Here is a 13910-nt window from a genome sequence, read left to right as displayed (position 1 = left end):
TAAAATAATAAGGGAAGATGGGTTAGATTGAGTATTCATAGATCATGATAAAATTTTGGGGTTCATCTAATCTAACCGTTGAAAAAATTGATCCATCGTAAACCAATATTCTTATGGTTTCATTTTATAAGGAAACCTGTTGTAAGTTCTTTGTCTCACCAAGTCAACAAATACCTGACTGTCCAATCTCATCCATACCACCATCAAAACCAACTACTTCTAGCCTACCACAAATTCCAACTCAATTTAGATGTATTGGTACCTTCATCAACCAAGAAACAAATAAAGGAAAAGCTCATGTCCAACAAGAGAATTCTGATGCTGCACTCAATGAAAATCATCTTTAAAAGAACTCTAGAAATAAGACGAGAAAGGACATCAAATATTATGATGCTGCATTCATAACTGTCTCTCAAGCACCATGCCAGCCAGCTCGTGACTACTACAAGCCAATCCAAGTTTTAAACCAAATTGACTGGAAAAATATATCTTCTTCAATCTTCTCTGTATTTTCTTTTTTGTGGTGGTTGGGGTTTGAACACGGACCTTGCAAATATTATGCATTATCTTTATCAACTGAGTTAAGTTCACGAGGACTATCTTCTCTATGTCTAACATTACGTGTAACTCATTCATAAAAAAATAATACTACATCCGTATTTAAATATAAGCAAAATTAACTTTTTAGGTTCATTAATTTAATGATGTATGTGGTTCATAATATAGACCATGAACCACATACATCATTAAATGAATGAACTTAAAAAGTCAATTTTACTTATATTTAAAAACGGAGGAAGTATTATGTGTAACTTTTTCGTCAAAAGAGTATTACGTGTAACTCTAAGTTTACACAAAGAAATTTAAAAAATACAAATAAATATCGTCATAATACTTGTTTTATAAATTATACTTCATCTGTCCCTTAATGTAGGCATCCATTGTCTTTTTCACATTTTTTTAAGAAAAGTTGTCAGTGTAATTAATGTGTCTATTTTGTGTGTTAATATTACGAAATTATCCTTTCTTTGTATGTGTATGAAATTTGACTTTTTATATTTCAAGACAAGATAATAGTATTAATTAGGGGTATGTTAGGAAAAAAATAATAAAAGCATTTATTAATTTGAAAAAAAGTTTACATTTAAAGACAAAAATAAAATCAAATGGGTGTTTAGATACAGGGAGGGAGTAATTAATTACTACTGTTTTGCAAAATTATTATTAACTTGTAAATATTAATCATTGTCATAAATATAATGGAGTTAAAAGTGGTGTGATTAATAATATTAATTTTAAGCATAAATAAAAATATAATAAGTAATTATATTAAAAATATAAACTAATGTTTATTGAGGCATCTTTAGTTTTTGTATACTTTTTTTTGAAGAGTAGTTTTTGTATACTTAATAATATAGAAAGGATTGCGTATATAATAGAAGAATCTATCAAAAGAGAAGAGAGGATCTTATTTGTTTTTATATCCAAGATTAAATATGCTTTTGGTCCTTATAAATTTTTAAAGTTAAATAAATTTTTGGTCTTTATGAATATGTCAACTTTTCGTTTTAGTCCCTCTCCAATTTTTTCAATTTTTAGTTTCCAAAAGTTTTTCATCTTCGCTTTTAGTCTCTCTTTTAAAGTAAACTCGTATGTAGAATTAATATTTTTGAATAAAATTTGGCAGAAAAATTAATAATATTATAAGGACCTTTCAAATTTTTCTTTTTTAACAAAATATGAATTAAATATAAATTTTTATATTTTTGGTGGTTAAAAATTCATATTTAATTTATGTTTTGTTAAAAAATTCTATTTTTTTTAAGAGATTTTTAAAATATTCTACACATTTATGCACAATTTCATTAAAAAATACAAAAATTAATTTAAAAATAAGTACCAAAAGTAATGATTGAAGAATTTTTTTAGAGGGAATAAAATAAAAAAGTTGATATATTTGTTAGACACGTAATTGATCATCTCTTCTCTTGTTTACCGATTCTCTCTTTCATTTTACAAGACTAGACTAGATAAGATAATATGGAAAGTGTTAACTCGTATTTAGGTGACTTAAGTGGGAACATGAACATGATACTAATAAGGGTACGTATCCTCCAAGAACGGAAAGGTATTTATTTTCCTTAGTACCCGTCAAATACGTCAAATTGACTACGAGTAACTACTCCCTCCCTTCTCAACGTAGAAATGTTTGGTTTTGGCAACATGTAATACATATACATTTGTCTCAGTCACACACCACAGGGTTAAGGAGTCTTATGATAAGAAGATAACTCATCCTTAAACAATACTAACAATGTTTTCAAAACATTTTTCTATCTTCCTTGTCTTCCTCTTTCTCACATCTTACTCAATTGCAGACACAACTTCCTGGGTTAAATCTGGTTATTATTTTTCCAGTAATGAAATTGAAGCTTCAGAGATAAAATCAACACTTTTCACACACCTCTTATGTGCTTTTGCTTTCATAAATTCCACAGACTACAGCATCTTTATAAATGACTCTGAGTATTATAGATTCGCGTCCTTCACCAGAAGAGTAAAGCTTCAAAACCCATCTGTTACATCTCTTTTATCAATCTACACTGGAGGACAAAATTCTTCACTTTTTAACTCATTGATAAACCAATCTTCTTATAGAAAATCTTTCATTGGTTCCTCCATCAGAACAGCAAGACAATTTGACTTTCAAGGCATAGACTTTTGTGGTGCAGTGCCAAAACAGGGCAAAGATCTTGTCAATTTCGCAACCCTTTTGAAAGAGTGGCGAGTTGCGATAACTTCTGAGGCAAGTAACACTAAAAGATCAGAATTAGTGTTGGTGATGACAGGTTATTATCTTAAAGCTTCAGATTCCCTTAGTTATCCTTTTGAATCAATGCAGAAGAATTTGGATTGGGTTCATTTTGCTGCATATGATTACTATCTTCCTAAAAGGGACAGTGTCACACGTTTTCATGCAGCTTTATACGGTTCATCTGACTGGGAAAATACTGATTCAGGCATTAAAGAGTGGAGAAAAAGAGGATTTTCTTCTAACAAACTTGTAATTGGTTTGCCTTATCATGGATATGCATGGACACTTGTGAAACCAGGTGAAGGTGGTGTTGGTAGACCAACTTCTGGTCCTGCTTTTACAATGGATGGTTCAATGTCTTATAAGTTTATAAAAAGTTACATTAGAGGCTTTGGTGATGGAGTAGTTTCACGTTATAATGACACTTTTGTGGTGAATTATTTCACTGTTGCATCTACTTGGGTTAATTTTGATGATGTGGAAGCTATTAAAGAAAAAGTTTCTTATGCAAAGAAAAATGGATTACTTGGTTACAGTGTGTTCCAAGTTGGGAATGATGACAATTGGGTCCTTTCAACGGCAGGTAAATTTCTTGTACCCTCTTTGAATTGTTTTTCAGTTCTAAATATTTGACCTGAAAATATGACACAATTGGCTGATTCTGAAATGCTAAAGATATTTTGGTTATGACTCATAGTTACAAGTAAGGTTCATTGTAATCTTTTAAATTGGACAGTAGTATTAAAATAGCAGTTGTACTCTGTACACACCCTAAGCTTGATTAATAGAAAAATACTGCAGCCGCATTGGTCGGAGAGGTAAGTACAATTGGCCGAACTCCATGATCAAACATTTTGTGGTATTAGTATGTTTTTTTGTATCTTCTTACTTTTGAACAAACAAGACCTTTCTCTACCCTTGATCCCTAGTCAAGACCTAGATATAAAGAATAATTGGCTGAGGTGGACACATCATTATATCAATATATTGTTTAACTCTAGATTAATATTGGTATCATTTTCTTCAGCTCATGAAGTAAATGAAGATCATCATAACAGAAACAGAAGGTTGCTGATAGTTGTTCTGGTTACTGCTTTGACTGCTACCTTTCTCTTGGCAATGGTATTTTTTTGCTACTACCACAAAGGTAATGAGGATATAATTAACTTTCACCCTAGAGCGATAAAATTGAATAATAAATAAAGATATTGACATGTTCACAATTTTCACTTTTTATTTATCTCACACCGTTTGGCAGGAACAGTGATTACTATTACAAGAATGATGTACAGATTGAGGATACATTTATCAGCACCTGACGAAGGTCTCAATGAAAATGGTTCTGATTTGATAGTATTTGATTATCTCACAATAAAACTTGCAACAAGTTACTTCTCAAAAGAAAATAAGGTTGGAGAGGGTGGATTTGGTGCAGTGTACAAGGTATCATTTGGAAATTCATGTTTCTGAAAAATTTCATGCAAATGAAAACGGTGAAATGTAAATTGAAGATTAGCAAAATTGACAATTGCTGTGGTAACTTTTTTTTTAGAGGAATTATTGTGGTAACTGGTAAGGATAGTAATTATGTATTCTTTTATGTGAATTTCAATGCATTGAATAAATTGTTTTGATATTTTTAATCTCGATAGCCCCAAAACTCTATTAGATGCATGAATCAGACCTACATCTTATGCAGATGAAATTTTGCAAGAAAAAACATCTATTAATTTAATATTGATAAATTTTCATAACCATAGCCTTGACAATCATTCAATGTGGGAGTTTGAGTTAAGAGTCCCAAATCCGACTGAGATATGACCTAAAAATGTATTTATAAGTGGGAAGTATCCCTCACTTTACAAACCGATTTTGTATAGTTGACTTAGTTTAATCCAATTTTTAAGATGGTATAAGAGATCATCTAAATCCATTGGGTTACGTGCAATCAGGCCATTAGAGTTGCACTCCAGATGTTTAGTACTGGGCTTGATGGCGGGTGACTTAAGACTACAAAGCCACTTTATAAGATGTTATATCTCATTTAATGTAAGAGGATATGCTTGCTCTCAACACTATAGTATTTGAATTTTAATGGATGCAGAGTTGTTAGTTATGCCATGTTTTCTGTTATGTGGTGACTAGTTGTTTTCCAAGAATTTTCTCTTCAATTAATCTCTCAACTTTGTAAACAACTTTAACCTCAGAGCAAGGAAGGACTGTAAATATTAATGGACCATAAATATCAAGTATGCAAGTTATTATGTTACATCCGTTCCACAAGTTGAGAGTATAGTAGAGTAATTCTCTGATGACAATGTTATGACCTTTTTTTGTCAGGGGAAATTAGGTAATGGAGTAGAAATAGCCGTCAAAAGACTCTCAAAAACCTCAAAACAAGGACTTGAAGAGTTCAAAAATGAGATCACACTTACAGCAAAGCTACAACATGTTAATTTAGTTAGACTTTTGGGTTACTGCACAAAAAGGAACGAGAAGCTTCTAATCTATGAATACCTCCCAAATAAAAGCTTAGATCATTTTCTCATTGGTTTGTAACATTACTTGTCCCTATTAAGTTTAGTTTCCTTCTCAAAGAAATAGGAAATTAATTTTTTATTTGCTACTAAGCTCAATTAATCTTCAAGTAGCAATAATTCCAGAATATACATTTAATTTTTAGTGACTATTAATAGTTGTGAATTGAACTTAATGCAGATCCAAGGAAATCAATTCTTCTAGATTGGAAGAGACGTGTGAATATCATTGAAGGGATCACTCAAGGCCTTCTTTATCTCCAAGAGTACTCAAATTTTACTATAATCCACCGAGATATTAAAGCTAGTAATGTTTTGTTAGACCATGAGATGAATCCAAAGATATCAGATTTTGGTATGGCTAAACTTTTTGAGAAGTATGAACTTGAAGCGAATACAAGCAGGATCGTGGGAACGTAGTAAGTAAATTTTAATCAATAATGCGTTATTGTTGTTCCTTGGATGACTCTAACCACGTGTATTGCCTTTTATAGTGGGTACGTGCCTCCCGAGTATGTCAGAAAAGGCATATACTCCCCGAAGTATGATGTTTATAGTTTTGGAGTCCTTCTCTTGCAAATCATAAGCGGAAAGAGGACTTCACGATATTACGGCCCACATGAAAATATGAACCTTTTGGAATATGTAAGTTATCGTTCACACTCCGTTTTCTGTAATATATATATATATATATATATATATATATATATATATATATATATATATATATATATATATATATATATATGCTATATTTGTGCAATCTTGCACAAGATCTTTACTAATTTTCTTGATGTTAAAACATATAACCAATTTGCTATTTCATTTTTCAGGCATATGAGCTGTGGATGGAAGGGAGAGGAATGGAGTTTGTTGACCCTTCATTGGATGATTCAACATCGCATTGTAAAATCATGAGATGCATGCAAGTAGCTCTTTTGTGCGTTCAAGAGAACTCGGAAGATAGACCATCCATGTTAGAAGTTGATTCGCTGCTCAAGAATGAAAGTGCATATGTCGGTACTCCAAACGTGCCTGCTTTTTCGATGAAAAAACTTGAAGAAGATAAGGTGGATACATTAAAATCTGGGTTCAAATTCTCTTCAATCAATGATGTTACAATTTCTCAAATGCTACCAAGATAATGTTGTCGATATGCATATTTTAGTAGTTAATGTGATATCTAGTTTAGGTCGTGTAAGATTTTTTAGATCAAACAGAGAAAATTAGGTTCTATACATGCTAATATGATGTGCTCATCACCCTGTTTAAGCATTGATAATGTGGAAATTTTGGGACTATATCAAGCAATGTCACAGATGATGCATAGTTTTCACTCTTGTAAAGAAATTGTTTCTCAGTTCGATCGGTTACGTCTTAGATGAATGTAGAACTTTATGTATAGTCTTTATTTTGAAAACACTCATGTTGAATTCCATAGACGGAAAATAAATATGGTTGATATACAAGCTCACAATACTATACAAGATAAAAGGTGCAAGTTATTTTCTTCTTTTGGTAACTTGTATTTGTTTTGATTTTTGCTACTTTTGGTAAACTGTAATTCTGATTTCTGAATCCATATAGTGTGAATCAGAAGTTTTTATTTGATATTATTTGTTACAAAGGTATTACATTGTTTAGAGAACCATGCACTGTGTTTTTGTTTTGTCTGCATTTTTTAATGTAGTGAATTGGTGATTCAAGATTTGCTTGCTGTGAGTGGAACTCAGTATCATAGAAATGTGGAAACTGTAGAAAGAAAGGACTATTAGACCTACTGTTTTCCAAGGTTTAATTCTCGAGCACTGAAATTCCCGGGACTCGTTTAATCAAGAACTTTGCTTCATTTTCTAATTCGATCGCTTGGTTGAATACATTCTTGGGACTTTCACTAAATTGAGCGCTAGCAGCATACAGGGATGCCATAAGCAGGTAACTAGGACCTGTAATCTGGAGGGTTTGAAGATACCTAAATATTTTCTCCTTATCTACAATGTTATCCAACATGTGCATCATAGATCACACAACTGAGAAATATCACTTAAGTTACTGCAAACATTAGTAAGTGTAGTTATGAAAATTGCTGCTGCTTTTTTTTTTCCTTCTGCTTCTAGTTCCTTGATAGTATTCAATACCGATTTTTGTTTTGCAGGTATTTAAAGCAGTTTTAACAATAGGCCCTTGGGGACAAAAGAGGTTGTCAAGTTCCGGAATGCTGGACAAATCATGAGCATATTGTCTTATCCAATGAGTTGGATCAATGAAGAAGGAGCGGCATGGCCTCTGTCGTGTCCAGGAAAGTGAAAACTGGCAGCATTTTCTTCAGCTGAGGCTTTCAATGCAGAGACTAGAAGAGGTTGGGCACTCTGTTGAAGCTCTGCTAGTGTGTGTTTTCTGAAACTATTAGTGAAAAAAGTGGTTAGTTAGTAGATTTAGTTAGGATATCTTATATCTTTGTCTTGTTATCCAAAATTGTTGATATAAATGTTTAGTTAGGATAAGTTTTGATGTAGTATTGTAATTGTAAAAATACTTACTTGATTTTTAGTATAGACAGCTTTGCAACAATTTTTACAACTTCTCAAATTATAAAAATGTTACATTTTTTTTTATGTCACTAGTAATACAAAAAGTGTTGCAAAAATATAAATATGTAACTGTTTTTAAATGTTACTGATAATACTATAAAATGTTACTGAAACTTTTTAGTAACACAAATTTTACCTAACAAGATTTTTTTTTTCTGCCCTAGTTTGTATCCAAAAATACAAAAATGCCCCACTTTTTCAAAAAATTGCACAAATACCCTACTTTCTGGTACCCCTCTACTCCCACTTGCGGGGTACCTTTAAATTTTTTTAAAAGAAATTTAACTACCCCGCAAGTCACATTTGCGTGGCATTTTTTGATTTTTTTTTTTTTAAATATTTAAATACCTTCCAACCCCCACTTGATATTTAATACCCCGCAAGTCAATATGACTTGATATTTTTGGGTTTTTTTTTTTATTTTTAAAATACCACTCTAAACAAAAATATAATAAACAAATAAAATACCACAATATCTACAATTATTATCAAACATGTATTATTTCATCTACTATAAATACTTCGTTTAATTTTTCAATTTATCATACCATTTCAACTTATATTAATAATGTAAATTTAGGTGTTGACAATCAATTATTGTTGATGGGACTGTTTGAAAATCAATTATTGTTCCTTCTCATTTACCAAATTATCATTACAATGACCCAAACCAAGCTACAACATCCAACAACAACTACTTCTCCTATAATGACCCAAACCAAGCTGGTCCGTCCAACACCAATTACCCCCTACAACAACCCACAATATCCAATGTACACCAACCAAAACTACAACCATCCACCAACACCAACAAACCTATTATCTCACTTCTCTCCGGCTTCGTTCAACAACAATGAACAATTTATGGATATTGGATGGCAAACAAGGGAACACGATGTGTCGTTGTCATTGGGTTATGGTAGTCAAATACAATCAACTACAGATAACAATGACGAAGACCAACATGACCCTCAAGTAAATCGCGGAAGAAATCGTCGAAGACGGGGGTGTGGGACAGCCGAACATTTATAATAATTATAGATATTGTGGAATTTTATTTGTTTATTTTTTTTTTGTCCCCTATTATTTGTTTATTATTTTTTTTGTTCTATATTTAAAAATTTAAAAAAAAAAAACCCAAAAATATCAAGTCATTTTGACTTGCGGGGTATTAAAATTCTTTTAAAAAAAACTTAAATATACCCCGCAAGTGGGGGTTGCAAGGTATTTAAATATTTAAAAAAAAAATCAAAAAATGCCACGCAAATGTGACTTGTGGGGTAGTTAAAAATTTTTAAAAAAAATTTAAAAGTACCCCGCAAGTGGGGGTTGCAAGGTACACTTTTTTTAGGTACCCCGCAAGTGGGAGTAGAGGGGTACCAGAAAGTAGAGCATTTATGCAATTTTTTGAAAAAATGGGACATTTTTGTATTTTTTGACACAAATTAGGGTAGAAAAAAAAAATTCACCTAACAATTGTTCAAATGTTACTAAATTTAATTAGTAACATTTTTATTTATTTAGTAACAATTTTCAATTATGTTGTAGTGACTTTAGCAAGAGTAGCAACATTTATACCCATCACTCATTGCTCACAATGATGGTGTAGCGACCTTATTCTTGAATCTCTAACTTATTAAAAAAAACCATTGTTATCAGAATTCCTTAAAATGATTTATTAATGAATCCACTAGCAGTAGAATTAGTAAACTTGTTTGCTGGTCTGTACAACTTGCAATAAGGTGTTCCACCTTTTTTAATGTAAGGAGGGACGGCCTAAAGTAACAACTAATTCATAAGACTAAGAGACAACCTAAATTAACATCTAATATTTAATATGGAAGTCATATTTTATCACCAAGGTTCAAGTCAAACTCAAAATTCCTCCCATAGACTCACGCACAGCCGAACAAAGATATATATAATCCTTAATTAGCCATAAGTTAATATCGCTTGGCACTAATACTATATTCAATAAGGTGTACGAAACAAATCAATGATTAGATGAATCTAAAGATTCAAACCAATTAAATTAGGAAAATGTTACATAAACACCATTTATTCATACATTTCATTGTACATCCCATGTATTAGGGATATTTTGGTAAGTTCATCTCACAACCATACTTTATTTTCTATTTATGTGGGGTTCAGATTACCACATGTCAGAATTTTATGTGGGTGTAAAGGGTGTATTGCCACATAGAGTGGTACATGTATCACCATTAATTAAATTAATACCTTGTGTGTTTTATGTTTTTAATTTTCACTTTAATTAATAAAATATAAGGTTATAATGAGATAATAATTTCAACACTATTTTCTTTTACAACTTCTAGAAATAGTTACAATATTTTTAGAAATCTTGAGAATGCAAAATTATTATTTTTGTTATTTCTGAAATATATTTTTCCTTTTCGTATGTATAAACTTTAAAAATTAAAAAGTAATAAGGAGATACATAGAAATAAACATATATAATAGGCTTAATTGATCTGCTGGTCCCTTAACTTATTTCTTTTATTCAATTTGGTCTCATAAGTTTTAACTTTCTCAAACACATCCCTTAACTCATATGCAGTTAATCAACATGGTCCTCTCAAAATAGAGATCGTTGGATTAGGGAGATCTATCAGATCTTATACTGTATCATCAACACATGATTTATTTACTTTCTTCATGTTCTTCTCCATCTTCATCTTCTTCCCCATCTTCATCTTCATTCATCCTTCCTCATCTTTATAAAATAAAAAACCCAACTTTAAAAAGCCCATTAAAAATCAGAAAAAACCCAAAATCTCTAAATAAAAAAGATAAAGAATCATGAAACAAAGGTTTTTTGCTCAAAAAAAAAAATGAAACAAAGGTTTTTTGCTCAAAAAAAGAGAAGTAACATGGGAAGAAAGAAAAAAAAAATAGATCTGCAATTCTTACTCTTCATCCGTCTGTTCTTCGCTTTAATTTGCTTGTTTTAATTTTTTTTTCTTCATTTTGTTTTGTTTTGAAATTCTCTCTAAATTAAGGAATTGATTGAATTAATAAAATAAGTTGAAGTGTCTGCGTTGGGAAAAGGGTTGTGATGATTTTCTATTGTTGATCAAGCTGAAATGTGGATTCAAATAATTTGAGAGAAGAAGAGTTTAAGATTAAATTTTTAAGAAAAAAGTTGGGTTTTATTTTATTTTATAAAGATGATGAAAGATGAATGAAGATGAAGATGGGGAAGAAGATGAAGATAGAGAAGAACATGATGAAAGTAAATAAATCAAATGTTGGTGATACACTATAAGATATGATAGATCTCCCTTATCCAATGATCTCTATTTTGAAGGGACCACGTTGATTAACGACATGAATTAAGAGATGTGTTTGAAAAAGTTAAAACTTATGAGTCCAAATATTAATAAAAGAAATAAATTAAAAGACCAGCATATCAATTAACCCTATATAATAACACATGATTGAAACAAAAGGTAGTACTTTGTTTTTTTTTTTTTTTTTTACCAAAGGTAGTACTTTGTTGTTAGTTGTCAAACAAAAGGAGAAATCATAAGAGGCTTTTTTTCTTCCACACTTCAAGTTTCTTGCATACTCTATTTTGGAATGAATTTCACCGTCCTCTAATGAATGGTTCAATTAAAATCTTTTACAAACAGATCCATCACGTAAATTGTTAAACACTCTTCTAAATCTCAAATTTTACACCAACCCTAAGTTTTGATGTGTAAAAATATTCTTAAATGAATTTTTTGAACCATGCAACGCGGAAACCTTTGAGTTGAAATTTAATTTGAACCAAAAGCAACCAATAACAAAACATTATGCCATTTAAGAATGTAGAAGTAGAACACACACATCCTTCATATGAACTATATATACGTTCCTTAATTATAGCCAGAAGAACTCACCCCTCAAGCAAAAACAACAAAATCTAACAAAAACATTATTTAGATTTTGTCATGGCTAACATCCTCAACCTGAAACATTTACTCACTTTAGCATTAATTCTCTTAGCCCTAGCCACCAAAAGTTCCACATCATCATCATCATCAATCACACGTGTGAAAGGTATTTACTGGTTAGAAAATCCATTTTTCCCTCCAACTACAGTAGACACATCACTCTTTACTCACATCTTCTACTCATTCCTCACACCCAACAACATCACCTACAAACTTGAAATTTCATCTTCTCAAATCTTATCCCTCAACACTTTCACCAAAACCTTCAAAACAAAATCCCCTCCTGCAGCTACTCTCTTTTCCATTGGAGGTGCAGGTAGCAATTCATCCTTGTTGGCCTTCATCGCCTCCGATCCACCCGCATGTGCCGCCTTCATTAACTCTACAATCGACGTTGCTCGTACATTTGGATTCGATGGAATTGACTTGGATTGGGAGTTTCCTAAAAACACTAAAGAAATGAACGACCTCGGAGAAATGCTCTTCCAATGGCGAAAAGCTATCTCCGATGAAGGCGCCACCACCGGCCGGCCACCGTTGCTTCTCACAGCCGCTGTTTACTTCGCTGTGAATTTTTCCATCTACGGTGAACCACGGATGTATCCGGTTAATTCCATTAACGAGAATTTGGATTGGGTAAACGTTATGAGTTATGAACTTCGTGGGCCACGGAGTAATAAAACCGGGGCTCCATCTGGAACATTTGACCCGAAAAGTAATGTTAGTGTGGTGAGTGGGTTGCTTTCATGGATCCATAGTGGGGTTGTGCCGGAAAAGTTAGTAATGGGTATGCCACTTTATGGGAAGTCGTGGAAACTCCGAGATCCGAATGTGCATGGAATTGGGGCACCGAGTGTTGGGTCGGGTCCTGGGGTTAATGGTTTAATGGCGTATTTCCAAGTGTTGGATTTTAATAGACAAAAAAGTGCTAAAGTGGAGTATGACGTGGATACTGCCTCCGTTTATTCGTATAGTGGAAGTACGTGGATCGGATACGATAATCCATTTACGGTATCTATTAAGGTTGGGTTTGCTCAAGCTCTTAAACTTCGTGGCTATTTCTTTTGGGTTGCAGGTTTGGATACTCTTGATTGGAAAATCGCAACTCAAGGTAAATTAAACATTTTCTGCATCAATTTAATTGAGTAATAACTAATCAATTAGGGATGAACAATGGAACATGATATATAACAGTTATAATTAACTGAAAATGCAGCTTCGAAAGCCTGGAAGCTTGTGTGAAGAAGAGTAAAGAAGTGAACTCAGACCCTGATGACTTGCATGGTTCCGTTCTCAATTTTTTCATCATGTATGTAGTGGAAGTTTGAACTATATATTCAACGTTAATGGTTAAATAACTAAGTAGACAATGCACAAGTAGATGTATTGAAGAAAGCATGAAGGGGGAATGTTCTGCATTTCTGTGGATTTTTTTCTCCCCCGTTTCACTCAATTTTAAGTTATGATGATTGTAATTTATGATTCTTTTCTTTATAAAATATTATATTCTTGTGTAATACTTTCGTACGTATTTGTTTGTGTGTTCTTTAATGTTTTAAAAAACAATTATGGAACTATTGTTGAACTTGGAAGTTAACTCAGGTATTTGTTAATAACTTTCGGTCATGATTTTCTTTCTTCAAGCAATTATCATGATGAGAAATTTTATATATCCCTCGGCTATGGATTTTCTAATTACTTCGAGGAGCGTTAAGTAGGGTGTTTTCAGCTACTAAACCAAAAAATGCATAAGTAAAGATAAAGAGATCAAATGCTTTAATTTAAATACTTTGTTTGATTGATTGTGTGTGTCAAATAAAATGTATAAGTCCAGTGTTTAGAGGTGAACACTAGTCCTAATGGTTAAAATGATGTGGCTTAGAGAGATTAGCCTCACTTGACTATTTACATGGGTAATGCTTAAGTATTCTCCCAGTGAGGGGTACAAGGCTCCCTACTAGGCATGGCAACAAAATCCATATCCGCGGTTACCCGTCCGAATCAA

General features: G+C 32.1%; 2 protein-coding genes across 2 annotated transcripts; both read left to right on the top strand.

Annotated features, from left to right (window-relative positions):
- Positions 1–2256: 2256 nt before the first annotated feature.
- Positions 2257–6712, top strand: LOC25493986 (cysteine-rich receptor-like protein kinase 10). Its single transcript, XM_013602694.3, has 7 exons — positions 2257–3398; positions 3843–3962; positions 4074–4258; positions 5156–5366; positions 5534–5771; positions 5847–5997; positions 6186–6712. The coding sequence occupies exons 1-7, from the start codon at positions 2315–2317 to the stop codon at positions 6495–6497; spliced, it is 2301 nt and encodes a 766-aa protein (XP_013458148.1). The 5' UTR covers positions 2257–2314; the 3' UTR covers positions 6498–6712.
- A 4810-nt stretch (positions 6713–11522) lies between these two features.
- On the top strand, positions 11523–13422 carry LOC25493984 (class V chitinase CHIT5b-like). The gene is made up of 2 exons (XM_013602692.3): positions 11523–13016; positions 13122–13422. The coding sequence occupies exons 1-2, from the start codon at positions 11903–11905 to the stop codon at positions 13145–13147; spliced, it is 1140 nt and encodes a 379-aa protein (XP_013458146.1). The 5' UTR covers positions 11523–11902; the 3' UTR covers positions 13148–13422.
- Positions 13423–13910: the final 488 nt, after the last annotated feature.

This window comes from Medicago truncatula, chromosome 4, assembly GCF_003473485.1.
Source record: "Medicago truncatula cultivar Jemalong A17 chromosome 4, MtrunA17r5.0-ANR, whole genome shotgun sequence".
Lineage (NCBI taxonomy): Eukaryota > Viridiplantae > Streptophyta > Magnoliopsida > Fabales > Fabaceae > Medicago > Medicago truncatula.
This window is presented reverse-complemented; position numbering and strand designations above follow the sequence as displayed.